Here is a 25789-nt window from a genome sequence, read left to right on the forward strand (position 1 = left end):
GAGAACCGAGCGAGATTAATTGCCTGCGTATCTTGACTCAAGACTTGAGCGCTATGGCAGCGTTCCCCTTCACAACCGAACGCTGTGCCTAGTCTATTGCGCTTTGGTGGTGGATACTGTCAGCGTTGCACATCCTACGCGGCGGTGGCGTAGTCTACCTATACAGAGCTGTAGGTACTACCTACAGCTCTGTACGCCATCGCCGCGTTTGGTGTTCGTGCAGGTCGTGGGTAAAGTGCCCCTGCAGGAGCCAGCGCCGCCTATCCTTCCCGCTTTCTCTGTGCTCTTGCTTGCGGTGGGACCGAGGTCATGCATGCATGCCCTCTGCAGTCGGCTGCAACGCCTCACTTTCACTCTCACCTCCGTCTTGACACGAGAGTGCACTTTTCCCCGGAGAAGTACCGAACCACCACCGCCATGAAGCTCTTCGCGCCACTCATTGTGGGCGTCATCGCCCTCCTCTCGTCGCAGGTTGACGCCAACGGTGTCTGCTACGACCCCAACCACGGCACCGGCATGGACGCCTCGTCGGTGCAGGCCGACATGCAGACCATCGCCAGCCGCGGCTTCGACAGCGTGCGTACCTTCATCTCCAAGTTCGGCAACACGGAGCTATGCCCCATCATTGCGGCTGCCGGCCTCAAGGCGATGCTGGGCGTCCCATACCCGCAGAGCGACTACCAGGATCAGATGGCCGCCGCCATCAAGGCCGCGCAGGACGGCTGTGTGCACGCCATCATGGTCGGCAACGAGAATCTGGCGGGCGCCTCCAGCGTCCCCAGTGACATGATCAGCGTGATCCAGCAGATCAAGTCGCAGGTGCCCAGCGGCGTGCTCGTCGGCACGGTGCAGCGCAACACGGAGGTGATCAACTGCCAGTCCGTGTCGGGCTGGCAGGAGCTCGTCTCGGCCTGCGACCTGCTCGGTGTGAACGCGCACCCGTACTTCTCCCCGGGCACCACGGCCGACACGGCCATCCAGGTGCTCGACAACCAGTGGCAGACCATGGTGGGCTCCGTCGGCAGCAAGCTGGTCCTGACCGAGACGGGCTGGCCGTCGAGCGGCTCACTTTCGGGTAACATCGGCAGCGTGGCCGGCGCGGAGACGTTCTACAACGCGTACCAGCAGTGGAGCAGCTCCATGACCGACAAGTTCTACTTCCAAATGTTCGACACGCCCTACAGAAGCGAGGAGTACGAGAAGACCTTCGGTGTGGTGACGTTCGACGGGCAAGACAAGTTCAGCATTTCGGCGCAGGTGTCGGTATCGATCGGCCAGCAGCAGCAGACTCCGTCCACGGACGCTCCTACTAACCAGCAGCAGCCCACGGAGGCTCCGACCAACCAGCAGAGCCAGACTACGGATGCACCCTCGTATGAGCAGCAGACCCCCGTCACGGAGACGCAGGCCCCTACGCAGGCTCCTACGGAGGCCCCCACTCAAGCACCGACGGAGGCCCCTACCCAACCGCCGACGGAGGCCCCTACTCAACCGCCGACGGAGGCCCCCACTCAACCTCCGACGGAGGCTCCTACGACTGCCCCGACTCCGGAAGCTACCCTTGCTCCTACCCCGGTGCCTACGGAGACGCCCGCGATCTACCAGAACTCGGGCTCGGCCGACTACAACACCACCTCGGGCTCGGGTGACTTGGTCCAGTTCGGTTCGGCCTCCACGTCAGGCTCGGTCTCGAGCAGCAGCGGTGAGGTCGGTGTCTCCAGCAGCAGCTCGGCCTCGACGGAGACCTCCAAGTCGTCGGGCAACGAGTACCAGCAGCAGACTAAGACGGGGACGACGCAGCAGTCGACCCAGGAAACTACCAAGACCGGCACGAGCTCCCAGGCTCAGCAGCAGGACGACACGCAGCGGGCCAACACCCAGAGCGGCGGCAGCAGTGCTTCGACCACCGTGGCCTTCGCTCTCGCCGGTGGCGCTTGTGCTGCTATGGTGGCTTTCGGCTTCATCTACCAGGCTCGCAAGCGTGCTGCGGCGCTCGAGTGTGCTGAGAACAAGGACAACGGCTTCACGGTCACACCGATCCAGAACCACTGCGCTCTGTAAGCAAATTCGACGCTGTTTAGACATCAGGAGCACTCTTAATGTCGGGTTTTGAGTTATCTTCTTCACTGTTTCAATGGAAAATGGTTTGGAAGGTCACAAAGTTTTCATCATGTTTTCGAACTATCATCATACACCAGGACTGCTTAAGAACGAATTTCGACCACCTACGAAGTCGCCATAGAGTCCCCACAACCATGCTCGAATCTTGGATAGATTGAAGACGGACCACCGCATGAGAGCTAGAAGTCTCGCCATCATCGAGACTTCTTATAATACAACGTAGTACTGAAGTATTTGTAGCACGCTTGATGGGGTGAATGATTAGCGCTGTCGGGACTGGAGTTATCAAATCATACTTACTTCACCAGTACCGGTCGATCGATTGAAGAGATCGGCTGAAGCACCTAGCTAATCGGGTAGATATATTCTCCCAGCAAAAATCGTTTTTTTTTCCTTCAGCTTACATGTTAGTAGGCTCTCAATTCAACTGCAGTCCTTGACACCAAGCTGAGGGAGCTTCCTCTGCTCCCACGAGCCCAAAATAGTCAAGTGTGGACGGGGGGATACGAAAGGGAATGCTGGGCTGTCCCCTTGGTGAAGCCGCGGCGCGAATCTAATTGAGATCCTTCGTCTTGAGCTCGGCCGCGAGTTCCGCCGGCGTTGCTGCAGCTGCCGCCGCCATTTCAGTCATCTGCGGAGCCAAAATCTTCACAGGGATCTCGACATGCACGTTCGGGCTCATGAAAAACTTGCAGCGGACTTCGACATGGTGGCTCGTACTGACTAAACTCGAGGCTGCTGGCGGGAGCACTGCATACCTATCGGAGCGTCCGACTAGGTCCAGCGAATATGCTTGGTCGATCGTGGTGGACCCGGCCTTCATGCCCGGGAAGTCTCTCTTCACGAGGCAAGTCTGGGCTTTGATTTCTCCGTGGTCGTTGTTCGCTCGGATCACGAGATTTTCGATGAGGCGAACCGACACCGATTTCACGTCCATACTGGAGCCATTGACAATGGAGGCTCGAATATGCAGCGACTCTCCAGAGACGTAGACGTCGCGTTCGAGAGACGCGGAGATCTCGCAGTTGCCCTGGCGAATCACACCCAACAGCTTGGCGTGCTGCGCCGTCGCTTCGGTTCGAGGCTGCACCGGATGCGCTATGGTCTGTGCAGTCTTCACGACAAGTGGCCGCCCAGCCTTGAGGTCAGATTTGAACGCGCCTTTCACAGGCAGCCGCAGCTTCAGCTCGTACTTGACAGCAGCGTCGATGTCACATATTTCCCCCGCATGGCGACGGTCAACGTGGAAACTCCCAGGCAGCGTGGGGTGGAGCTGGTAGTTGAACGGGAAGACGTACTCCCCTGGCGCGAAAGACTCGCGGCTTTCACACAGCACCACTTGGTCGGCCACGAGCTTGTTGGTTTGCTTGCGTGGCACCGCCGCTTCGCCGTACACCTCGTTGTATTTGACGTACTCCTCGCCATTCACGTACAGCACCAGAGCTGAAAGCACAGGAGAGTGAGTAGAATGGTCATCGAACTAGGGGTTTGTGGGATTTCTACCTTCTTTGCTCTTGATCTCGTTGGAGACCGACAAGTACACGGTGCCGTTCACGACGTCTCCAGGCTGGTAGCTCCCGCGGTCGAGCTCAATACGCAGGCTGCCTTTCGAGCCCACCCCCAAAGCGCTGGACAGTTTCCCCATCGTTGTCGTGAAGTGTGCAAATGTCAAAATGGCCGCAGAGTGCTCAGGCCCGGAATTTGCACGTTCTCTTTTATGTGTATGTAGCCAAATAAAAATGAAGCCAATAAATAGCGTGATGGCTACATGGTACTTCGAAATCCACTTTCGATTGCACAAAGAGATCCACTAAATTGTGTTTCATCTGCTGTGCTCGCTGGAATGCAGGCCGGCATCCCCACGTAAAAAGCTGCAGACCGCGTGAAGGTTTACATATTACTTCGTGGAAGCCCATACGGAGCGAAACCCTGCTTGTCGGTAGCCTTGAGCAATGGATTTTAGAAATCCTAGAAGTTGGAGCGCGGGGAAATCGGTGTCTCGTTGAAGCTCTCGTGGCCCATGTCCACGGAGAGATCCAAGCCCTGACTTCCAGGGCATTTTTGACTAGGTCGACCACAATCGACCAAGCATATTCGCTAGAGCTGGTCGGACGGTCCGATAGATACGGCCTCAAGTTTGGTCCATAAGGGCCGCTGCAAGATTTAAGTGAGCCCGAACGTACATTTCAAGACCCCTGCGAATATTTTGGCTCTAACGCCGGAAGACCTCGCGTCTGAGCTCAAGACGAAGGACCTAAGATTCGACCCGTAAGCTACGCGTTCGTAGCTACAACTATATGTATGATAATAACAGTAAGACGGCCACAGTATCAGCTTTGAATGCATTGACTCAAGATCGCCACAGGAGCCGCAGTTGCCTTAGCCTATCCATCGTCGTCCGGCTGAAAAGGCTCAGCATGGCAAATCCGGCAAAGTGAGGTGACAGAGAATGAGTCCCATGGAAAGGATAGGCACGCGGGCATTCGCGCTCACCAGCGCGGGTGGCCGTCACCGTGTCGGTTTGATAAGCGGTAAATGCCGTGCGGCATGAAAAAGCCTCAGTTCACGACAGACCGCAGTCTCATTTGCTTCGCCATCGTGTCCTCGTTCTTCGCGTTTGCTCTGTTATAGTATGGCAGGATCAAGCAGCAACGTGGTGCTGGAAGTCCCAAAAGCCGGTCTGTCGGAGGTGACCGACGCGGTGCCAAGGAAAGGGTTCTGCGCAGAGAACGTTGCCCCGACGGGTAGCCCCGTTCAACTCCGACTCGAGTCAAGCGTAACGCTGCGTGCAACGCTTGCCGCGCGGGGGGACACGACTGATTTGCTTTGTGCTCCGCCCTCGTTGGAGCGCGTTGACTCCTCGCCACACTTGAGGCCGTCTGCCAGTCACCGTTTGGCTACATACACCATGTGACCATTCCGCCAGGAGTCCTGGTTCAGGGCAGCGTGCAACAGAGCTCCGTCAACGCGGAGCTCTCTACCAGTACTGCCTCAAGCAACTCGCATGGGGTCGGTCGGTCTCGCCATGTGGCGCCGACTGTTATCGCTGCAACGCGAACACGCTCGCGCCAGATGGAAAGAGCCGGCAGCAGCATGTCCGCCGCGACTCGCGAGCCACACAAGTCTCCGATCCCATTGCTGTTCCCACCTCCTCTGATCGTTGATCGCCGTTCCCACCTTGAGGCCGCGCTTTTCCTGTCCGACTGCTGCGTTGCAGACGGACAGGCCAAGTCTCACTTTCACTCTCTCCTTCTTCTCGAGCGTTTAGCCGCCACTTTCCAGGCAAAAGTACGCATGAAGTTCTTCGCACCTGTCGTCGTGGCCGTCGTGGCCTTCTTCTCGGTGCAGGTGGACGCCAACGGCGTCTGCTACGACCCGGATCACACCAGTGGCAAGAGCGCCTCCACCGTCCAGTCCGACATGGAAACCATCGCCGGCGCCGGATTCAGCAGCGTGCGCACGTACATCTCCAAGTTCGGCAACACGGACATGGGTCCCATCATCACGGGTGCCGGACTCACGGCCGTGCTGGGCGTGCCGTACCCGCAGAGTGACTACCAGGAGCAAATGGAGGCCGCCATCTCGGCTGCCAACAGTGGCGGCGTTGCTGTCATCATGGTCGGCAACGAGAACCTGGCGGGCGTTTCGAGCGTCCCGAGCGACATGATCAGCGTCATCCAGCAGATCAAGGCGCGCGTATCGTGCAAGGTCGGCACCGTCCAGCGCAACACGGAGGTGATCAACTACCAGAGCATCTCGGGCTGGTCGGACCTGGTCTCGGCCGTGGACGTCCTGGGCGTGAACGTGCACCCGTTCTTCAACCCTGGCACGACCGCCGACGGCGCCATCGACGTCGTGGACAAGCAGTGGCAGACCATGATGAGCAGCTTCGGCGACAAGCTGATGCTCACGGAGACCGGCTGGCCGTCCAGCGGCTCGTCCTCGGGCAACACCGGCAGCCTCTCGGGTGAGCAGACCTTTTACAGCGCGTACCAGCAGTGGAGCAGCTCGCTCAGCGAGAAGTTCTACTTCCAGTTCTTCGACACGCCCAGCAAGTCGGAGCTGTACGAGCAGACCTTCGGCCTCTACACGTCCGACTCGCAGTCCAAGTTCACCATGTCCCAGCAGCAGTCGACGTCCCAGCAGCAGCAGACCACCACGTCTGCTCCGACGACGGAAGCACCTGCACCGACCACCGCCGCGCCAACCCCGGAGCCGACAACTACTACCCCTACGCCAACCACTGCAGCCCCAGAGCCCTCCACGGCCACCCCCACGCCGACCCCCGAGACGTACCAGAGCACGGGTTCAAGCGAGACCAACACGACGTCCTCGGTAGCCTCGGCCTCGGCCTCGGCTTCGGGCTCGGACAGCTCGGTCCAGCAGGGCTCGGCCTCGTTCTCGGGCAGTGACAACAGTGTGCAGGTGTCTAGCTCGAGCAAGGACTCGTCGACGAAGCAGGACTCCACGACCGGCTCCAACTCGGAACAGAACACTCAAACCACGCAGACGTCGCAGAGCACTGCTACCAACTCCATTGGAAAGAGTTCGGAGACGCAGCAGCAGACGTCGAGCAAGGGCAACGACAGCACGCAGGAGGCTAACACCCAGAGCGAGGGCGGCAGCTCCGGAGGTGTCGTTGGCTTCGCCGTTGCCGGTGGCGCCTGCGCCATGCTGGTTGCCTTCGGGTTCATCTACCAGACCCGCAAGCGCGCTCAGGAGCTGGAGGAGGAAGACAAGGACCAACGATTCTCGGTCATCACGCCGGCGGAGAACATCTGCGCGCTTTAAGTTTCCTACGGAACACAGTTTTGTCATTGAATCAATTTTGAAGTCGTCTCCGGTGAGTTTGATATGCGGGCAGCTAAGATAAGAGTTTATGTTGACGAGCTTCCTCGAGAAGCTGGAGAAAAATAGGTTTGCTGCATGGACCTGCCTAGTGCGTCACAGGGGCGGCAGGAGCTGGTGGGGTCTCTGGGATCGCAACTGGCACCGCCGCCGGCGTTGTCTCGCCTTCCTTTGCAGCAGGAGCCGCAGGCTTCAACGCGCCCAAGCCAACGGCCGCTATTGCAGCAGTAGGTGGCTCGAAATCGCTGGCGCTCACCCGCTTCTGAATCGAGTGCAAGGCCGAAATGGTCTTGGCTGCCATGATACCAGCACGGAAGCGACGGCGGGCGTTGTAGCGCTTCATTTCCTGCGTGAAGTGTGGCAGGACCTCGCCACTGACGCCGTGGATGTCGGCCACCCACGGGTGGTCGAGCACCTGCTGAGCGCTGAATCGCTTCTTCGGGTCCACCACCAGCAGTCTCGAAATGAGGTCCTTGGCCGAGTCGGAAACGCAGTCCCAGTACGGACTCGGGTAGTCGTAGACGCCCGACTTGATCGACTGGAAGAGCGCAGCGTTGTTCTCGTCGTAGAAGGGAGGAAACCCACACAGCAGGATGTAAGCGATGACTCCGAGACTCCAGAGGTCCACCTCCGCTCCGTACGGGCGGCCTTCGAGGATCTCGGGGGCCACGTAACCAGGAGTTCCGCATGCCGTTTGCATGAGCGAGTCGCCCTTGATGAGCTTGGCGAGCCCAAAGTCGGCGATCTTGATTTCGGCGTTCTCGTCCGTGGACTGGTACAGCAGGTTCTCCGGCTTGAGATCGCGGTGCACGATGCCCTGGTTGTGGCAATACAGCAGCGCATCGGCCAGCTTCTTGACCACGCAGCTTGCCTCCTTCTCCGAGTACTTCTCCTTCTCCACGATGCGATCGAAAAGCTCGCCGCCACTCATCTCCTCCATGACCATGTAGAAGGTCTTGTGGCAGTCGAACACTTCCTTGAGCTGCACGATGTTCATGTGGTGCACAACCTGCAGCACCTCCACCTCGACACGCAGAGCTTCCTCATCCTCCGCCGTCAGACTTGCCTTGTCGATGCATTTCACGGCCCAGCGCGAGTTGTCCGCCTTACTGATAGCACTCTTCACGGTCGCGAAGCTTCCACTGAATAAAAGCAAAACAACAGACACAGTGCTCAATTCACTGCGCTCCCAACGCCGTATGGCTTGTGTACGCAGGGGGCACGTACGTTCCGAGCGTCTTGCCCAGCTTGTAGTATTTGCTGCACTCGTCCTTCTTGTAAAATTCCGTGACCTTCTTCATAATGCCCGTCATGTTGTCGCTCGGGTGGTTCGTGCAGGAGACAGTGGGGGTCACCTGGAGCAGCCTTGTTGGTGAATGAGGAGGTGTTTCGGGCGACAAGGCAGCCGCAGAAAATAGCGACCACGAGCACGGATGGAAACTGCCATTGACGTTCTTGTCGGTCGTGGCCTAAATACGGTAGCAGGTTAGACCTCATGCAGCTCGATACTCGCCATTCTCCTACAAACCGAGGACGATGGCGTCCAAAACTATACACAGAAGTGAGAAAGCAGGTTAGAATTTCTCCGCTCCACCGAGTTCTATTATCTAGTACGGCCGGGAGGCCTTGCGCGCCTTCCGGATGCCAGCAGGGTCCAGCCCCGTCGCTCTTCTGCTCGAAGACGTCGAGCCATCGCTGGCCTCGGCCGCTTTACCGACAGCACTGGGCACAATCCACTTGCAGAGCCGCGTGTCCTCTCCGCCGGAGTAGAGCGTCGTGGTCTCCGGGTCGTAGTACACGCAGCGCACGCAGGCCTTGTGCGCCCCCTTGAGCGCCGCCGCGTGCTGCAACTTGCCGTCCGTGCCGATGGTGACCGCGTTCATGTCGCCGTCGTGGTTGCCCGCCAGCAGGAAGAGCTCGTCCGCCTGGTCGTCGTACACGCAGTCGATTAAATAGTCGGTGGCCAGGCCGTTTTGATTGCAGTCGTCGCGGATGGTGGCGTAGTGGTGCAGTCTCTCGGCCGTCCAGAGGTTCCACAGGTCCAAGGTCTCGGTGCCCGTGAGGCAGAAGATGTTCTCCTTCTGCGGACCGAAGAAGCCCACGGTCGAGACGGCGCTCTCGACGTTCAAGATGCTCTCGAGCGCGTCGTCCTCGTCCGGGATGCGGCAGTCAAAGACGCACACGACGCCGTCCTCGGACGCCGTGACCACGAACGATTGTTGCGTCGGGTGGAAGCGCACCTTGGTGATGGCGTCGACATGGCTGTCCCCGTACTGGCCCAGCTTGGCGCCCGTGCGCACGTCGTAGAAGAGCGCGAGCTCGTCGGTGCCCGCGGCCAACAGCGTCTCACCGCAGCCAATGGAGAGGCTCCAGACCTCGCGCCCCACGGGCACCACCAAGGCCGGCAGCGCCGCGCGCGTGTCCCAGAGCTTGACGCACTCGTCGCTGGAGCACGTGGCCAGCTGGTGCGGCGAGGACGCTGACGTCCAGATCTCGTGGATCGTGCTGTTGTGCGCGTGGAACTCGTGCACGAGCGCCAGCGTCTCGCGACTGCGTAGCTGCACAGTGCGCGTGGACAGCGCCAGTGCCAAGCCGCTGCCGTGCGCCGTGGGCTGGCAGTCCAGCACGTAGTCGTAGTCAAAGTCCGCACTTGGGTTGGCAAGCAGCGACGTGTCGTCGGCCCCCGAGGCCGAGAACGACGCCACCGCCGTCTGCGCCAGCGACAGCCCGCCACGGGCCAGAGCTCCTCGCATCGCAATTGTTGCAGTGTGTAGCCATGTCCACTGGTTGATGTGCGATGATATGGTAAGTACGAAATATAATGTGGTCAAGTGCGAAATATATTCAACAGCAACAGCTTCAACATGCTCGACCGACTGCTTCATACCAGAGTTGAAGTCTTGTCTGTAGCAGCACAAGTAGGAAGAAATCACGCACCTCCGCGACCGCCACTGCAAAATGGACGCTTGCTGTCGCGTAATCGATCGTTGGTACTAAAAAAGATATTTTTACGGCCATGGAGGCTCCAGTGAAGCGGCATCTTCGCGGCGCCACTTCCCGTCGCAACTTGCTCGAGGGACCTCCGTCCCCTTCGCTGACACCTCGATCGATTGCAACTGGAACAGTCCGGGGACAATCGCAACGCAAGCTCCAACCGGCCGCAAGCCGCGATAATGCGGCGAATCCCGACGAATCGTCGACGGATACGGACGCGGCCAACCAGAACCCGATCGCTTCCAGTGGCGACGCAGGCAATACGCGCCCGACCATGTTCGAGCAGTCCCCAATGTATGTGGACGAAGCGCAGCTGCTGGAGCTGCGTCGACGACCTCCAGTGGCTTTCGTGGTGCGAAATGTCGCGACCAAAGAGGAGGAGGTGCAGGGTGCAACGGGGACAGCGGCAACAGCACCGACGAGTCACCGACAGAGTTGGCACTCGCCTGTGCACGTCCCTCTCGCTCACCGCAAATTGGTGCAGCCGCCGGAGATTTTCAGAGACGACCCACCGTTCCGACCAATCGCTCCACGAGCGTCCAAGACGGGGAGATTTCGCGAGAAAGCTGGTGCCGCGTCGACCCGGATGACGCAGAAGCCAGGAAAGTTGACTCCAATGCCGACCCCAGCGCCGGAATTTCGTGAAAAGCTTTCGAATCGGTACGTTGGAGCGAGTAAATGTGGTGAGGACGGGTGTTGATGTGTTTGATTGCAGTGTTTTCGTGCAGAAGCTTCGGGAGAGGAACAAGGAGCTCTTTGATCGACTGGCACAGCGATTTGCTACACTAAAGCGTGTGAGCGTCCAAGCCGATGCGGAGGAAATACCTGCCGCCTTCAGCACTGACAATAATGTCCCCGCGTCGCCCACCAAGACGAGATTTTCTGGCGTTGAAGACGCGATCCTGATGTTCTTGGACGCCAAACACAAGCGCGATGTCTTGTATTTCAAGCGAAAGAGTGACAGGGGAGGAAACCCCGCGGAGACTGCAAAGATGTCGCTGGGGTTTTCGTCTGCGCCCGTCTCGACAGGGAAATACATGCCGTACGACTTGGAACGGATCGATGAAGCCCCTCGGCTAGGTGCGGGCGACTACTTCATGATGACGTCCAGCTCGCTCGTGCATCACACGAACAACAACGATAACGATGTATCCGGCGAGGTCATTCCGCTGTCGCAGTGGATCATGGAGAGCAAGATGTTTTCACTTCTGCTGGCAGGGATCCCTCTCTTCCAAAAGTTCCTCGTGCGAAAAGTGTTTGTTGGGTGGATTCGGGCGATCCGCCAGACTATCTACCGAGACAATTGCAAGCGCCTTGCCCAATCGCTGCCGCTCGCTCGTCAAGCCTTCGTTCAACCGATGCTGCATTCACGCTGCGCTCTTGGAGATATCCAAGAGATCCGATCGTTGACGTTGCCGAGTACCATACCTGCAGTCGATCTCGTCGCGGTTCAAGAGCACCAGAAGGAGCGGTTAGCAACTGCAGAAATGAAGCTCATCGATGCGAAAGAAAAGCTGCTTGGTTTCATGGAAGCAATGGTGCAGCAGATTTATGATGATCTCCAGCCTCCAACTAGTCTCGATGAGCTTTACGACGCCGAAGCTGCGTCCGTCCGAACACTCAATGCAAAGTGGAAGTCAGCTCCAATCGCTGCGATGCGCAAGCGCAAGACTGATCTACAACGCCAAAAGGATACGGCAGCTCTGGACATGTCGTTGCTGGAAGCGTACATCCGAATGATGGATTACATGTTCACGGAAAGTCTCTACTTGATGATTCTCGGCTGTGTCGAGCACCTGCGTGAGGCGCTGTCTACTGAAGACAACTTGGGCGCTATATGTGCTGCCGTGACGATTGTTGGCGACACGCTGGAGCTCTCGCCCTCGCTTGACCAGACAAAACACGTCTTCTTGGACGGCCTAGCACGACTCATTCGCCTTGTCTGCAACTTTCACTTTACCAAAAACGCCATCACGTGGAGTAACAACCGAGGTACTGGGGTGTTGGCCGTTGTTGCTCAATCGTTCGAGTCCAACGACTCGGTCGGGTTTGACTTGCAATCGGTTCTCAGGAGAGACCCCTCCTTTGATGGAGCTACGAAGGAGCTGTTTACGGAGCTTGCCGTGTGGTTTGATCGGGCGGCGCAGCAAATGCTTGCATTCGAGTCGCTGCGCCTTATTTACGTGGAGGTGCAATCAGTCCGAAGGTGCGATGTGGCTCGAGGGGATGGCCAGACTGCTGGGAACGCACAGCTCCATCCAGCCACTGATGTCTCTCGTCTTACGGGGGTTCCCGGCGGTGAGCTTTCCCGCTTCTTGAAGAGCATTGCTCACCGGCTGAATGTTCTCGATCGATCCCAGCATGCGTGTCAAAAGCTGCAGTCTAGCTGGAAAGTTGGGTTCCTCGAAATTCAGTGCCGGCGTTCAATTTCGGAGATCTTGGACCTCATCTCTCACGAGCGCAACTCGCTTCATGCGACCCTCTTCCGCCTGGCTGTGGAAGGCGTAGCAGAATGCGTCGGTGCACTACAGCGAGCCACTTTGGCACTGGAAGACCGACCGCAGCTCATTGAGTTCTTCTGCGAGCAAATGAAGCAGGTTCGGTTGCTGAAGGACGGCGAAAAGCAACTGAACCAGAACATACGCAACGTAGACGACACAGTCCGCGCTTTAAAGCGGTTTGCTCCTCCTCTGGGCTCGGAAGTATCGCCGCAGTACAACACCATGCACCAGCTCTTGGGCAAGTACACTGCTCTCGTGCAGTCCCACGCCAAGTTCGCTGCCAAGGTGCTGCCTAACATCACGTACCAGGTCAACACTGCTCTGCAGAAGTACGCGCTGCGATGCCAGAAGCTGCTGCGCATGTACGACGAGTTTTCTGCCATGGAAGAGGAGGAAGACATGGAGAAGAACGTGGGCACGTTTCAGGAGGTCGTACGGGAATTAGCGGCGATTGAGAAAGCGACAAAGCTGTATCAAGAGTACCAAAAAATGGTCGGACTCAAGGTAGTGGAGATTCCGTCGCTGGCGGAAGCCATGACCAAATGGGGCGAAGTGCAGGAGCTCGTCGTTTTCACGCTACAGTGGCTAGCAGCGATCAACTCGATGGAGAACGGTATTTTCAGCGAGCAGAACTGGGAAGCTCATGCTGAAAAGGTTCACTGCTTCTTGCCCGTCATTCGGGAGCTCCAGAGTCGGGAGCGAGCCGGGTTCGCGGAGAAGATGCTAGGAAACATTCATCAAGCCGTTATCGACTACTTGCGGAAGCTGAGCCTGGTGAAGGAGATGGCCCAGCCCTGGGTCAAGATTCACCACTGGAAGGAGATTTTGAAGCTCATGGATATTCTCAACTACGTCTCCAGCATCGGCGTGCTGATAACGGATGGGTTTACGGTAACGCTGGGATTTCTTCGCAGTCGGGACTTGTGGAGGTTTGAGCTGCAGATCCGAGAGATCACGCAGAAAGCCAACCACGATGCAGTGACCGAAAAGAAACTGAGCGCAATGAAGGCGCGGCTGCATGATGCTACGCTTCCGATCATCCGAGTCCAGGACTCGCACGAGCTCGACCTCCCGCGAGCTGGCCAGCTACTCGAGTCTTTCGAAGACGACCTGCTAACGATCCAGTCCCTTGCTCAGGTCACGGCGTCGGGTAGTCTTCAATTGCAGCTAGTACAGTGGCGCGACGAGGTTCGCCACTGCGAAGAAGTGTTGGACAAATGGAGCGTCGTGCAGCGCAGTCGCACCAAGCTCAGCCTCCTGTTCTCGCTCCAAGATGTCCAGCATAGCGTTACCGAAGCCTCCTTTGAATTCCAGGCGATTGATCGCAAGTGGAGAGGCATGATGCACGCAGCGAAGGGGACCTCCTCTCTATCGATGTGCTTGCGGGAAGTGGTTACCCTTGGCTTTCTTGTCGGCGCGCAAGAATCGTACTCGAAGCTGTGGCTCCAGCTGGGGACCTACCTCGACGAAAAGAGGAAGCACTTCCCGCGCTTTAACTTCCTTTCTGACCACGACCTATTCCAACTGATGATACACGCCCGCGACCTGAAACATCTACCCCGGATGGTTTCAAAGTGCTTTCGTGGGATTGATTCTCTTCGCGTGGGACCCTCTCGAAGGACAACACTAGGGATCCCAGAGCTTGTGACGAATCCTTCGGCAATCTCTAGCGGAGACACTGATGAGGAGGGTTCAACAACAAGTCGTGAGGATCAGATGGCGCTTACTAGCGTTGATATCGATGCGGTCTATGGGTCTGCAGTGGGAGAAGAGCTCCCGATCAAACCCTTGCACGTGACTGCGAACCCGCAATTTTGGATGAAAGAGCTTGACGAGCACGTACGAGCTGCAATGGTGGAGGCGGTCAGTAGCGCGATGGATGGAAGTCTCGTTACCCTCTTTGAAGACAACCTTGAGCCACTGATTAAGCCCCGTACGAGCGCAACGAAGAAAGCGAGAACGCTATCACGCAGTGAAGGTTCTGCTCGGAGAGCAAGCGAGAGCGGGGAGAACTCAACTCCTCCAACGGAAGCAGACACGCGAATTGCTGTGGAGGACACGCGAGGGTGGAAGGACTACCCTCTCCAAGTAATTCTCCTCTGTGTCCACATCTTAGTTACGCACGAAGTCAGTCCGCTGGTGCGTCTCGATCGTACGGGGGCGGCGTGGCAGCGCTTTTGGCACCTCTTTCAGCTCAAGAAGTCGAACTTGATCGAGTACATCGTGCGACGGAGTTCCAGCCCCAGGGAGCGGTGGCTCGCAAGTTCCATGCTAACGCTTTTGCTGAACAAGTCCCAAGGTATTCGGGAGCTGTACGAGGACCAGCCGTTGACGCTCGTGAGTCAGTCGGTTGGAGCGGCGGCAGCGCATCAAACAGGCAGTGAGGTCTCTGTTCATCACTATAGCTATGCGGCTGGAGACTCCTTCACGTGGATCAAGCTACCGCGATTTTACTACGACCCGTTCGAGAAAAAATGTTCTGTCCATCACTTGGTGAAGACGTTCGCGTACGAATACTCGTTCAGTGGGAACTATTCGTGCCCAGTGCTGAGTCCTCTTTGCAAGCGCACCCTGCTGGCAATGAGCACCGCTTTATCCCTGGAGCACGGGGTGTTGGTACACTCCTCCAGCAGCGGGGCGTGCACAAGGAAGCGAACACTCGTACGCGAATTGTCGGCAATGGCTGGCCGGGAGTGCATGGACTTTGACTACTCGAATGGGCTAACACTCACTCACTTCAAACGCATACTGCGGGGAGTTCTACAAAGTAACTCGGTGTGGCTCTCGTTCTCCGGCATCGAGGTGTCGACCATGCTGCGAGTTTTCGTGCAGGAGATCAACCAGGTAGTGGACGCCTTGCGAGCGCACCAAGACTCTCTTGTCCTGGATGGCGGCCCTGTCGACATCACGAATACCGACTTGGCCGTCATGGTGACGTGCTCGCTAGACTACCAGCATCCGCGTCACCAGGAGGTTTTCCTGCGTCTCACAAGTTGTTTTGCCCCTGTTTGCTGCCCTAGTGTAAGCCCAGAGCTTATTGTGGAGGCACTGCTGCTTGTGAACGGATTCAAGGGCTGGAAGCAGCTCAGTTTGAAGCTGGAGGCGCTTTTCTGCCTCCTCATCAACGACCCCGAGCCATTTACCAAGGACCTGCCACTAAGCCGACTGCCCATAGCATTCGCTATTGTCCGCAATGTGAGTTCTCGCCTGGATTCCAACTCCTGGCAGTCGGCTGAGAAGTCTCTCGTGGCTGCAATCTGGGAAGAAGTGCACGCCAAAGTGATACCCGAGAGGCGAGTTGCCTTTTTGAAGTGTATTCGGGCCATTTTCCCGCACGCAGCAGACTTGGAAATCAACGGGTACGGGATGCTAGCGCTTCGAGCTCCTATGGCGAATGCTACAGCGCACTCCTCGGTAAATAATCACGAACAGCCTGACATTGCTGAAGACGCGGCTGTCTCGTATGGCAGCGATGAAGAAGACGAGCATTCCGAGCTCAAACATGTCAAAATGAAAATTGAAAGTGCAATCACTGCGCGCCGGCTGAGTGTAAGTGAGTTCTACGTCCGCAAGCTACTGGAGCTGTACCAAATTGTGTCGGAACGGGTGGTAGTTGTGGTTGTTGGGCGCGGGGTGTGCGGGAAATCGACTGCTATCAACGTCCTTGGCTCGATAATCGCCGATGAAGTGGCCAGTCAAGAGAGTCGGGAATTCGCTCCACGCACTGATCCTGCTCTGGATAAACAGCTTAGAACCGTTCGACTCTACCCAGAAGCTTTCAGTTTAAAAGACATCTACGGCGAAGCTACAGGAGACTCGACCTGGGATGACGGCTTCTTCAGTCACTTTTTCCGTCAGAACTGCGTTGATACTGCGTCAAATGAGAGCAGCTTCGACTACACCTTGGAGCACGCAAGCAGCAGTGAAGGGAACGCGTCCCCAAACGCGCAACTTCCGCGAATGGGGTCGTACTATTCTCACGCGGACGACACCTCAACAACGGCATCAACTCGCTCCCTAGCACCCGCATCCTGGATAGTTTTTGACGGTGTACGAGATGCACCAACGCTGTTGGAACCTCTCCGCGGACTGATGGAAGCGTCTCCTAAACGTGTCAAGAGGATGGTCCTACCGAATGGAGATCAGCTGGAGTGTACGCAAGAGTGCCTGCGGATTTTCTGCGAGGTTGAGACTTTACAGCAGTGGTCTCCGGCATGTCTGAGCCGATGTGGCTTGGTCTACATGCAGACGGAGCACATGGTGCCGTACACTTTGCTGATCAAAACTTGGCTACACCAGCAGCAGCCCAGACGTACGCGTTCAAGCTTGGCACATCTGACCAAGTTGCAGGAGCCGACCAGCGAATACGTCACAAAGCTCATGAGGTCCCACTTGCCGGCGGTTCTTGACGTTTTCAAACGACACGCTCCGTCCTTCTTGAAGTGCTCGGTCACCCACGCCGTCGCCAACATGCTCCAAATTCTGACTCCGCTGGTTGCTGAGGTGGCGAAGGGCGTGGTCGAGGATGACGCGGGTTGGATGGCCGACGCGAAAATTGTGGTTGCCTACGCTGCAACGATGTCGCTCGGTATGGTTCTACAGCATCGCGCTAGGACGGAGTTCCATCTCGCTGCCATCCAAATCGCACCTCAGCTACTCGAAGAGCACCTAATTTTCACCTTGGACCCCTCCGTCACGCTGTTCGACGTCGGTTTGCGCTTTCACGAGCACCGACCCATGCTGTTCCTGTGGAGTAGATCGCTAGTAGAACTGTCGAGGCCAGCGGCCCGCCGAAGCAGCTTTGCTTACCAAACGGAGTTCCCGCGTCGGACGAGTGCGATACTGAGAGCGCGAGGACGAATCGTGACGAGCGACGATACGGAAGACGCTGACGCCGACGAGGAACTCGTGGGGGACACGTCGACCATCACAAGCCCCTTGTCCGTCATCTACGTCCCCACTGCGCTCACAGTCAGCTGTAGTGCCTGGCTGAAAGCGATTGCTCTAGCCAAAGCAAACGCGTTCGTTGTGGGCGAGTCTGGCGTTGGGAAAACGCTCATTATGGAGAATTGTTTGCGGGAGCTTGGTCTAAAGGAACGTGTAAGTGCCACCGCTGTGCAGATTGGCCCCACAACGACAGGAGTCGATATCCAGAGAGCTATTGAGAACGGGATGACTGGCAAACTGAAAGGGGCGCACTGTCCTGGTGTTGGCAAGCGCTCGCTGGTACTGCTGCTGGATAATCTGAATCTCGACTCGCAGGTAAATGTCGACCAACTCACTTGGTTATGTCCGTGTTATCTAACTCCGTTCTCGTTGCTGCTAGGAGGAAGCGGATGGCCCGTGCTCCGCCATGATCCGACAAGTGACCGATGGAAAAGGAAGCTTTATCAAGGCCACGAAAGAGTATGTGGAGTTCCGAGATCTTGCAGTGTGGTGCTCCTTTTCGTTGACAACGTTTGGGTATCCCCACGTGCCAACGCGGTTGATGCGGCACTTCCACATGGTACGTCTCAAAGATCTGGAGGATATTCTTTGGATTTTTGCTGACGTCTTGTTCTCTGCCCGTAGATTTGGCTACCCGAGCAAAGCGATCAGGTATTTGCACAGGTTGTCCCCATGTTCGCGTCATACTTTCGCAAACGCTACGAAGGTCCCTTTGGAGAGCTGGCGGGTGTTGTACATCGCCTGAGCCAGTTCCCTGTCCAAATCTACAAGCGATCGAAACATTTGTGGAAGCCGTCGGCCGTATCCCCACATTTGATCTTCAACATCGGCAGCGTGCTGTCCGTGTTCATTAGCCTGATGAACGTGTCGTTGACACGAGTCCCAGCTGACCCAGCGACCGAATTCGAGACGATGAGTATGTACTTTACGCTCCAGCTACATCGGAATCGCCATCTCGAGCAGGTGCACCGAGATCAGCTTCAGTCGTCAGCGCTTCGCATCGCCAAGAAACTTGGGTATAGTTCGCAAAGTCTGGCATATCTCCGGTCTCCAGAAGAGCACTTCTTCGCGGACTGTGGAGACACAGAAGGGATCACGCGGGTAAATGCGAAAGCTCTCGCGACGATGTTTGCGGCCGGAGAGGAGCGCTTCCATTGGTACCATAAGACAGCAGCAAAACCCAACCCGACACCGTCTGAGCCTTTCGTTTCTGGCCCGGAAACGTCTGGATACGGCGGGCATAGTCCACGTAGCCCACGGAAAGGTGGACGATCTGTCCGTCAGTTGGTGCCAGCGGGTACAGCTTCAATCTCAACTTTTGCACAAGAAGCAGCGACTATACGGAGGTCTTCACTAGCGATGATGGCGCTGAAAACTGGTCTCCCAGATGAGAAAGTGACGGCTTCCCCTTCATTCCACCAGCTGCAGAACGTGCTGGACATCTACAGCTTTCTGCAGAGTGGCGCGCGGCATTTGCTGCTCAGCGGATCGGACACTGCCGATCGACGCAGCGCGACAATGGTTGCATGCGGCACTTTGTCTTTCCAGTACCGCGAAGTCAGTGCACAGCTGCGGCCAGCAGATTTTGTCGAGCACGTCAAGACCATCGTGCTGGAGGCCGGTCTGAAGGCAACGCAGACGGTGATTTACGCGGAGTTTGAGGACTTGAACTCGGACGAGGTGGCACTGCTAGTGTATTTAATCCGTCAAGACGATCTGCCACCGCACGTGTATTCCTCAGCGGACAAAGTGAAGCTTCACGCCATTGACCATCAGCCGAAAGGAACGGCACCACCACCTGCGACTCGGTCATCGTTTCTGCAGGAGATGGCGTCGCCTGGTGAGAAAGATAAAAGGAATGGAGGCACCAAGCGACCAACAACTCACTCACCTGCGCATTTGCTAACAATCTTCCGCGAGAACGTGAGACGAAGTCTCTACATCGTGCTGTCCATTGGGTGGGTACCCGTGGCTCATAGTATGTGAAGCTTGTGTTCTAAACCACTCTCTACTTGGTACTGTACAGGTGCACGGCAAAGCTGTTCGAGTTTATGACGCTCCAGCCGTCAGTGTACTACAAGTTTGTGCCGAAGACGTTCCCCAACTGGCAGGACGTATCATCTGAAGCCGTTTGCAACAGTGCGCTGTATGAGTGGACATCCCTAGGTGAATCTGCTGTCTCCGAGCCCGCCAGCACTTTGCCGGGTGCAGCTGCTCGACGCGTTGCGGACGCTGGTGTTCGCGCTCAGCTACGAGACGTCATGATACTAGTCCATCGCGCGGCGGAAAACTTCGTGAGCGACGGAACGCATCGTCGGCAGAGTTCACCATCTCCCACCGTGCGCGGAAGGCGGTTTGGCGCCGCCACCACGCAGCTTGACGACATGTTACGGGTGTTTAAAGTCCTGTTTGCGTTCCACCACCGGAAGCTCGAGCACCAGATTCGCGACTTGGGGAAAGTGCTCACATCTTTGGCGAAAAGGCTGTCGCAGACAAGCGTCCGTGTGGCTAAGGAAGAAACGAGCGAATTCCTCCAGATGGATGCGACGCAGGCCGTAGTGGAGACGAGTGGAGAACTCGCGGCTCAAGAAGGTATCGAAAGAGAAGCCAGGCGGATGTTCCTGCTGGACGAGGAGCGCTGTGCCAAGATTCAAAGCGAGATCGAAGTCGAGCGCGCCGGCATCCAGCGTGAGCTATCGAAGACCCTACCGGATGTCCAAGAGGCCACGGAGGCGCTGTCACAGATCAACAAGTACCATATCGTCGAGATGAAGTCCTTCACACACCCTCCCCAGCTCGTGCGCTTAGCGATGCAAGCTGTTTGTGTGCTGCTCGATGTCCCACCGACTTGGAGTGAAGCGCTGCGAATCCTGGCGGACATCCGCTTTCTGGACCGCCTTCGCAACTTTGACAAGGACAGCATCGATCCCACGCTGATCGACCGCGTCAAGTTTTACGTAAATCACCCGGACTTCTCGATGGAAAACATGAGACGCGCGTCGCTAGCTTCGACAACTCTGTGCAAGTGGGTTCTGGCCCTGGTCCGCTACTTCGAAGCGACGAAACGCGTGGCTCCGACACAGAGATTGCTCGAGGAGACTGAGCGTAGTTTCCACATCATCGAAGAGCGCGCTCAAGCCGAGAAGAAGAAGCTCGTAGACATCGAGATTCATTTGGCCGAGCTTCGCATGCTGCACGCCCACAACCTCCAGCGTGAAGCCGAGCTCCAGCGAACTCAGGAAACGAGGCTACGGTGGAAGTCCTCGGTCGCATCTTTCGGCCATGTTATGAAGCAGTGGTACGACATCACGCGACGGCGACTGGAAAGCGTGGGGCAGCAGCAAGTCAACTTGCTTGGGGATTGTGCCATAGTAGCAGCTTTGGTGGTCTTCGGGGCCGAGAAACGTCACGAAGACCGGGAAAAGCTCGTGCGACAGTGTCGAGAAGCTATTCAGAAGCACTTCGCCGCTCCTCAAAACGATCCGTACCCTGTGTCCGCAGATATACCTGCAATGCTGCAGCACTGGGCATTAAGCGGAGAAGGCTTGGCGACCCACTTGCGGAAGGTCATTGTTGATATGCACGATGAAGAGGACGAGGCGCTTGCTACCAGTCTGTTTCTGATGGATCAAGTCCACCAAGTGTGTTTCAAGATTCCATTCCTCGTAGACCCCCTTGATCGTGGCGTCTCGTGGCTTAAGCAGACCTACCGTAGCATCACGCCATCGAGTGGGTCTTCTCGAAGTGACCCAACTCGGCCGCTACATGGTAGCAATACTAGTCATCGTTCACGCGATGACGCTGGGGCTGTGGTCGTCCTGGATGCTGGCGATCCACAGTTGATTCGCGCACTTGAGGCGTGTCTAGCACAGACGCCGCCATCGATGGTACGTCCACCACCTGAAAGTTGTTGTCCAGTACTTGTCCTAAACGTGTTGCTCTTTCCTTTTGATAGATTCTGATAGAAAGCGCGTCTGAAGGGGAGGAGGCTACGATTGACGCTGCCCTGGAGTTGATTGTCTTGCTCAGGGAGAAGAGCAGCTGTGCAGTATATTTTGCTGCCAAGTCACTCGACAAGGCAGCATTCTGGACACCCAAGGTTGGTTTGGATGCTGCTTCGTAAGGCTTTCCTACTCTTGAGAACTTTTAGAGCTGATGATGTTATCTTGCATGACTTTAGACTTGGAGCCACTTTGCTGCTGTTGACTTCACGCCCACCCGGCAAGACATGGACAATCACTTCTTGGCGTTATTCTGTCGCAATTCCGGTGCAATCGTCCAGAGTGACATTGAGTCGGTACAGGCGAGACTGAGCGTTGAAAAGTCTAAGGAAGAGGCACATTTCCGAAGTTTTCTTACGAATTTGTGTGCGGCGAGTGACGAAGCAGCAAAGGCTTCAAACGCTGGGCTGAGCTCAGCTGCCGTCCCTATCTTGTCTGCGTGGATTTCGCCTGGTACTGGTCATCAGGGATTTCATGACGAACAATCAATGGAACGCATCGCAGCGCAGCTAGATGACTTTCTGGCGGTTCAGAAGACACGAAAGCAGCTTCAACAAGACCTGCGAGGTTTGTATGAAGCACGACAGAACGCGCTCACCTTCGCTCGTCGGGCCCGCGCTTTCATGTTAGCGGAGGAAGGATTAGCAAGGCTCAACGCTTCGCTGCACATTTCGCTATCGCACACCTTGATGAATATTGCCGAGTGCGTTGTGAAGGCACTGTCGGTACCTGAACAACCCCCTGGAACTGGGCATTCTGTTGGCGAAGAGCAGCCACAAGAACCTGCTTCAACAGTGCCCATGCCCTCGAACGTTGCTACAGTGACGGCATTGACTACTGCGTCGTACGTCTGCCAACGCCTCGCTGCACTCCCGACATCTTTGCACAGAACATATCTACTCTCTTTGGTGCTGGCCATGGGGGAAATTGACAACGAGGAGAGCAAGCATTTTGACGTCCCCCAGTCAACTTTGATGGAGGGAGTGCGAGCGCGTATTCTAAAGCTAAGTTCAGGACGCAGTTTGGCCGGTCACCACTTCCAGCGCAGCCTTGACGAACCTAATGTGGTGAAGCAAGCAGCACAGTGCTTTGCCGATATGATTGTTGACGCTGGTCTTCTGGCAATGGCAGATGAAGCTGCTTCAAGCACTTCAAGAAGCTCACGAAAGCGTCTAGACGACGATCTCCTTGCTGCGTTCTTAAGACTTCAGCAGGGCTTCTTTCACGTCGCAAGTGGAGACAAGAAGAGGGGCTCTCTCACTGCATTGAAGCTCGCGCTGTACGATGATATGGCAGAAAATGCGTATGACTGGAAGGCCTACATGAAGTCTTCATCCATGTACAAGTTACACGCTGATGAGGTCTCGAACCTTCGTGGACACGGGTGCACAAAGCCTTCAGCCAAACCTGACCGTATTCTGTGGCCGCCGTGGGTAAAGCAGACGCTGGGCTTACTTGGACAGCTTCAAATTCACGTGTGCTTGTTCAATACACTCCCGCTTCCCATGATCGACGATATGATCGCAACGCAGCTCGGAGACCAAGTGGTCTTGTCGTTACTGGGTGCATCAGCAGAAGGAGGAGGGATAGTCCGACCCAGTTTGAACGCCGTGGCCAAAACTGCGAGCTTCTCGACCCCGCTGCTTATTGTTTCCGACTCGAGCGAGTTCGTCGTCGCTGGTGCGTCCAGTGTACGGCATTGCGCAAGAAGACACAAGATCCCAGCTGAAGCGGTTGCTTTCATGTCCGTGGGCCAAGATCCGATAGCTCGATCTTCTTGTAGCGGCATTGGGTCATACCGTGATCAAACTGCCCCGAAGACGACTGAAATTGACGCTGTTGCTCGCGATGTCAATGCACTCACAAGAATCAGTGAGATATCGATGGACCCTGGGTGGACTATCATCGACGGCGCACTTGCAGCGCCATCCTTGAGCGTCAACAATGCGTTGCGGCTTCAGATCGCACGTCTGAGTGACGTGAAGTCTACGAACCACAACTTTCGCATGTGGCTGGTGGAGGAGTTGTCGACACCGAGGCAGTTCAGCAAACACGCTCACTGTTATCGTGACTTGACCCTTGTTCCAGCTCAACGTCTCTTCTTGGAGCCGCCCCAGACACTCCGGCAGCATTATGACGCCTACTTGCAGTCCGAGCAGGAGCGACGAGAAGTAGAGAAAACCAAGAAATTGGACAAGGCCCAGAAGAACGAGGAAGCACCAAGTCGTCCAGCTCCACTTTCGCGGCACGCCTCGTCCATATCGGCAGCTCTTCAGCGCAGTAGCGCAGAGCAGCAGCAGATTCGAGCGGCGCTGTGGCTCTTCCACTCGAGTTTTCGTCTTCGTCTCCAGGACCCGCGAGGCGTGACAACTAACGGCTCAGCTACCACTGCGAATGCAGTTCCTGCTGACATGTTCGTTTCTCACTATGAACTGGATCGAGCGACACGTTTGATTCAGCTGCATATGCATCAACGAATAGTGGCAGCCACGGTCACGTCGGGGACGGCTTCGTTGGTGCAGCCCTCCACTCCGTCTGCAGCAGCCGCCGCAGAAGCGCATGGGAAGACGCTGACTGAGCTTGCAGCCCTGGTTTACATGGGTCGCCTCTGGGGGGACGTTCGAGCGATTCAATGTCGAGAGCTGCTGACCTGGTGTCTGCACTACGACCCCCTTGATGTGCACAGCGCAGACCAGGACACGTCGCTCGTGTCGCGCATCCTGCACCTGCGCGAGAGGCTAGTGACGACGACAATGGCTCCGTCCGCGAATCTCTTTGAACAGATCGAGCTTGGGCTGGTTCCAATCGGTCTGCAGCATCAACAGCGTGCACTCGATACATCAGCCGTTTTGACAAGTGTAGCGAGTATCTATCGCGAACCACCACTAGCGAATGGAAGTACGAGCTCCTGTAGAGCTGCTGCAGCTGTCGCCGCAAACCTGCCTTCTGCCCAAAAATGCCTGGAGGAACTGACGGCCGAATTCCCGGACAGGTCCAGTCTGTCGAGCAGCATTCAGCAACTGCAGAAGCAGCAGCGGGAGAGCATGATCAGTAGCTGGGGCAAACGAAAAGCTAGTAGCTCTGTGGAAGCTTTGGTTATCCGCAACTCGATTCGCCACCCTCCGACTCGACAGGGGCGAGTCAGTACGCTTCGAAGGCAGCAGTATCTCCTGACGCAGTTGCAGCAGCAGCCAACCGCACATTTGGTCCAGATTGAGCTCCCAGCCATGGAGGCCTACCTGACGTTCGTTTGGACTAGCGCCGAGACCATTTTATCGTTGCGAACGAATAGCGTGGAGCTCTTACACACAGAAACGATGACCACCGTCCATGCTCTAGCTCGAGGTGACTTGCCCCCGACGTGGAGGGGTGAAGCCGTGAGATCCGGTGACAGCGAAGGATTTTCGACGCCGACGCGGTTGAAACCCTGGCTGCGTTGGTTCCAGGAAGCAGTTGCATTCTTCCACACGCACCAGCAATCAGTGCTGGCGTTTGCTCCCGTCAGGATCGACTCAATCTGGTTACCTGCGTTGCAACGTCCGAAAGGTTGGTCGGGTTGGCTTGCAAACGTGTTTGTATTAAGCTCACGTGCCCCTTGTTATACCATGTAGCTCTATTGTTTTCATTCCGCCACAGCATCGCGGTGAGCAAGGACATCCCTCTCCGGAAGATTTCGTTTGTGGTGCTGCCTCTTGAAGCTCAATCTCCCAAATCTCAAACTGACGGGACCACTCCGAACCCTGTAGAGGACGTCCTTGGCTCCATCGTGCTATCGGGGTTGTTCCTATCGGTACGAATGCGTTAAGGTACCTGATTTCTATGTTTCCCTTCATCCGTTGCTGATCCCCTTGCGTGGTTGGCGATGTGCTTCAGAACGCGAGGTGGAATCTGGATTCGTGCACTCTAACGGAACATGAGGTCGGGTCGTCACCTCCGACCCCAAATGCAATCCCCGGTCGATACCAACAGCTCCCGCCATTGACACTGCACGCTACCACTCGGTTCCGCTTCGCACCAGAAGGTTTGATGTTGCCGTCTTCACGGTTCGCGGGCAGAGAGGACCCTCGACCGCTTCCGAACCAAACCGCGACCAACTTGGGGTTCTATCGCTGTCCGCTATACAAATCCCCCGACCAATTGGCAGTGCTGGAGACCCCACTGGATTATGTGTTCATACCCGTGCCAGGCGAGAACGCTGGAGTCATGGCAGTGCAAGGTGCCGCGCTCTTCCTACTTGAGCAACATTTTGACTAGCATCGATGTACCCATTACACAAATAGACAATAATTGTCCGTCAACTTTGTGTCATTTCAGCCAATCGCCGCCATCCGTTTCGCCATCACAAATCGACCTGCGTCCTGCGCTCCGTCCTGCAGC

At 56.5% G+C, this 25789-nt stretch overlaps 6 protein-coding genes across 6 annotated transcripts; 3 read left to right on the forward strand and 3 right to left on the reverse strand.

Moving 5' to 3' along the window:
• Nucleotides 1–417: 417 nt before the first annotated feature.
• On the forward strand, nt 418–2061 carry KRP23_12841 (putative beta-glucosidase btgE; the record flags this gene model as incomplete). The annotated part of the gene is made up of 1 exon (XM_067883482.1): nt 418–2061. One exon carries the CDS (start codon nt 418–420, stop codon nt 2059–2061), a length of 1644 nt encoding a protein of 547 aa, XP_067738923.1.
• A 613-nt stretch (nt 2062–2674) lies between these two features.
• On the reverse strand, nt 2675–3766 carry KRP23_12842 (Arrestin domain-containing protein A; the record flags this gene model as incomplete). The annotated part of the gene is made up of 2 exons (XM_067883483.1): nt 2675–3564; nt 3625–3766. The coding sequence occupies 2 exons, from the start codon at nt 3764–3766 to the stop codon at nt 2675–2677; spliced, it is 1032 nt and encodes a 343-aa protein (XP_067738924.1).
• Nucleotides 3767–5214: 1448 nt separating this feature from the next.
• Nucleotides 5215–6912, forward strand: KRP23_12843 (putative beta-glucosidase btgE; the record flags this gene model as incomplete). The annotated part of the gene is made up of 1 exon (XM_067883484.1): nt 5215–6912. The coding sequence occupies one exon, from the start codon at nt 5215–5217 to the stop codon at nt 6910–6912; it is 1698 nt and encodes a 565-aa protein (XP_067738925.1).
• A 145-nt stretch (nt 6913–7057) lies between these two features.
• KRP23_12844 (Calcium/calmodulin-dependent protein kinase type 1) lies at nt 7058–8282 on the reverse strand (the record flags this gene model as incomplete). Its single annotated transcript, XM_067883486.1, has 2 exons — nt 7058–8111; nt 8197–8282. The coding sequence occupies 2 exons, from the start codon at nt 8280–8282 to the stop codon at nt 7058–7060; spliced, it is 1140 nt and encodes a 379-aa protein (XP_067738926.1).
• A 294-nt stretch (nt 8283–8576) lies between these two features.
• On the reverse strand, nt 8577–9722 carry KRP23_12845 (WD repeat-containing protein 89-like protein; the record flags this gene model as incomplete). The annotated part of the gene is made up of 1 exon (XM_067883487.1): nt 8577–9722. The coding sequence occupies one exon, from the start codon at nt 9720–9722 to the stop codon at nt 8577–8579; it is 1146 nt and encodes a 381-aa protein (XP_067738927.1).
• Nucleotides 9723–9985: 263 nt separating this feature from the next.
• On the forward strand, nt 9986–25666 carry KRP23_12846 (Dynein-1-beta heavy chain, flagellar inner arm I1 complex; the record flags this gene model as incomplete). The annotated part of the gene is made up of 9 exons (XM_067883488.1): nt 9986–10623; nt 10679–17726; nt 17791–17970; nt 18036–19369; nt 19438–21298; nt 21367–21510; nt 21592–24958; nt 25024–25202; nt 25286–25666. The coding sequence occupies 9 exons, from the start codon at nt 9986–9988 to the stop codon at nt 25664–25666; spliced, it is 15132 nt and encodes a 5043-aa protein (XP_067738928.1).
• Nucleotides 25667–25789: the final 123 nt, after the last annotated feature.

This window comes from Phytophthora ramorum (genome assembly GCF_020800215.1).
Source record: "Phytophthora ramorum isolate Pr-102 chromosome Unknown Phyram_PR-102_s0016, whole genome shotgun sequence".
NCBI classification, from domain to species: Eukaryota; Oomycota; class Peronosporomycetes; order Peronosporales; family Peronosporaceae; genus Phytophthora; species Phytophthora ramorum.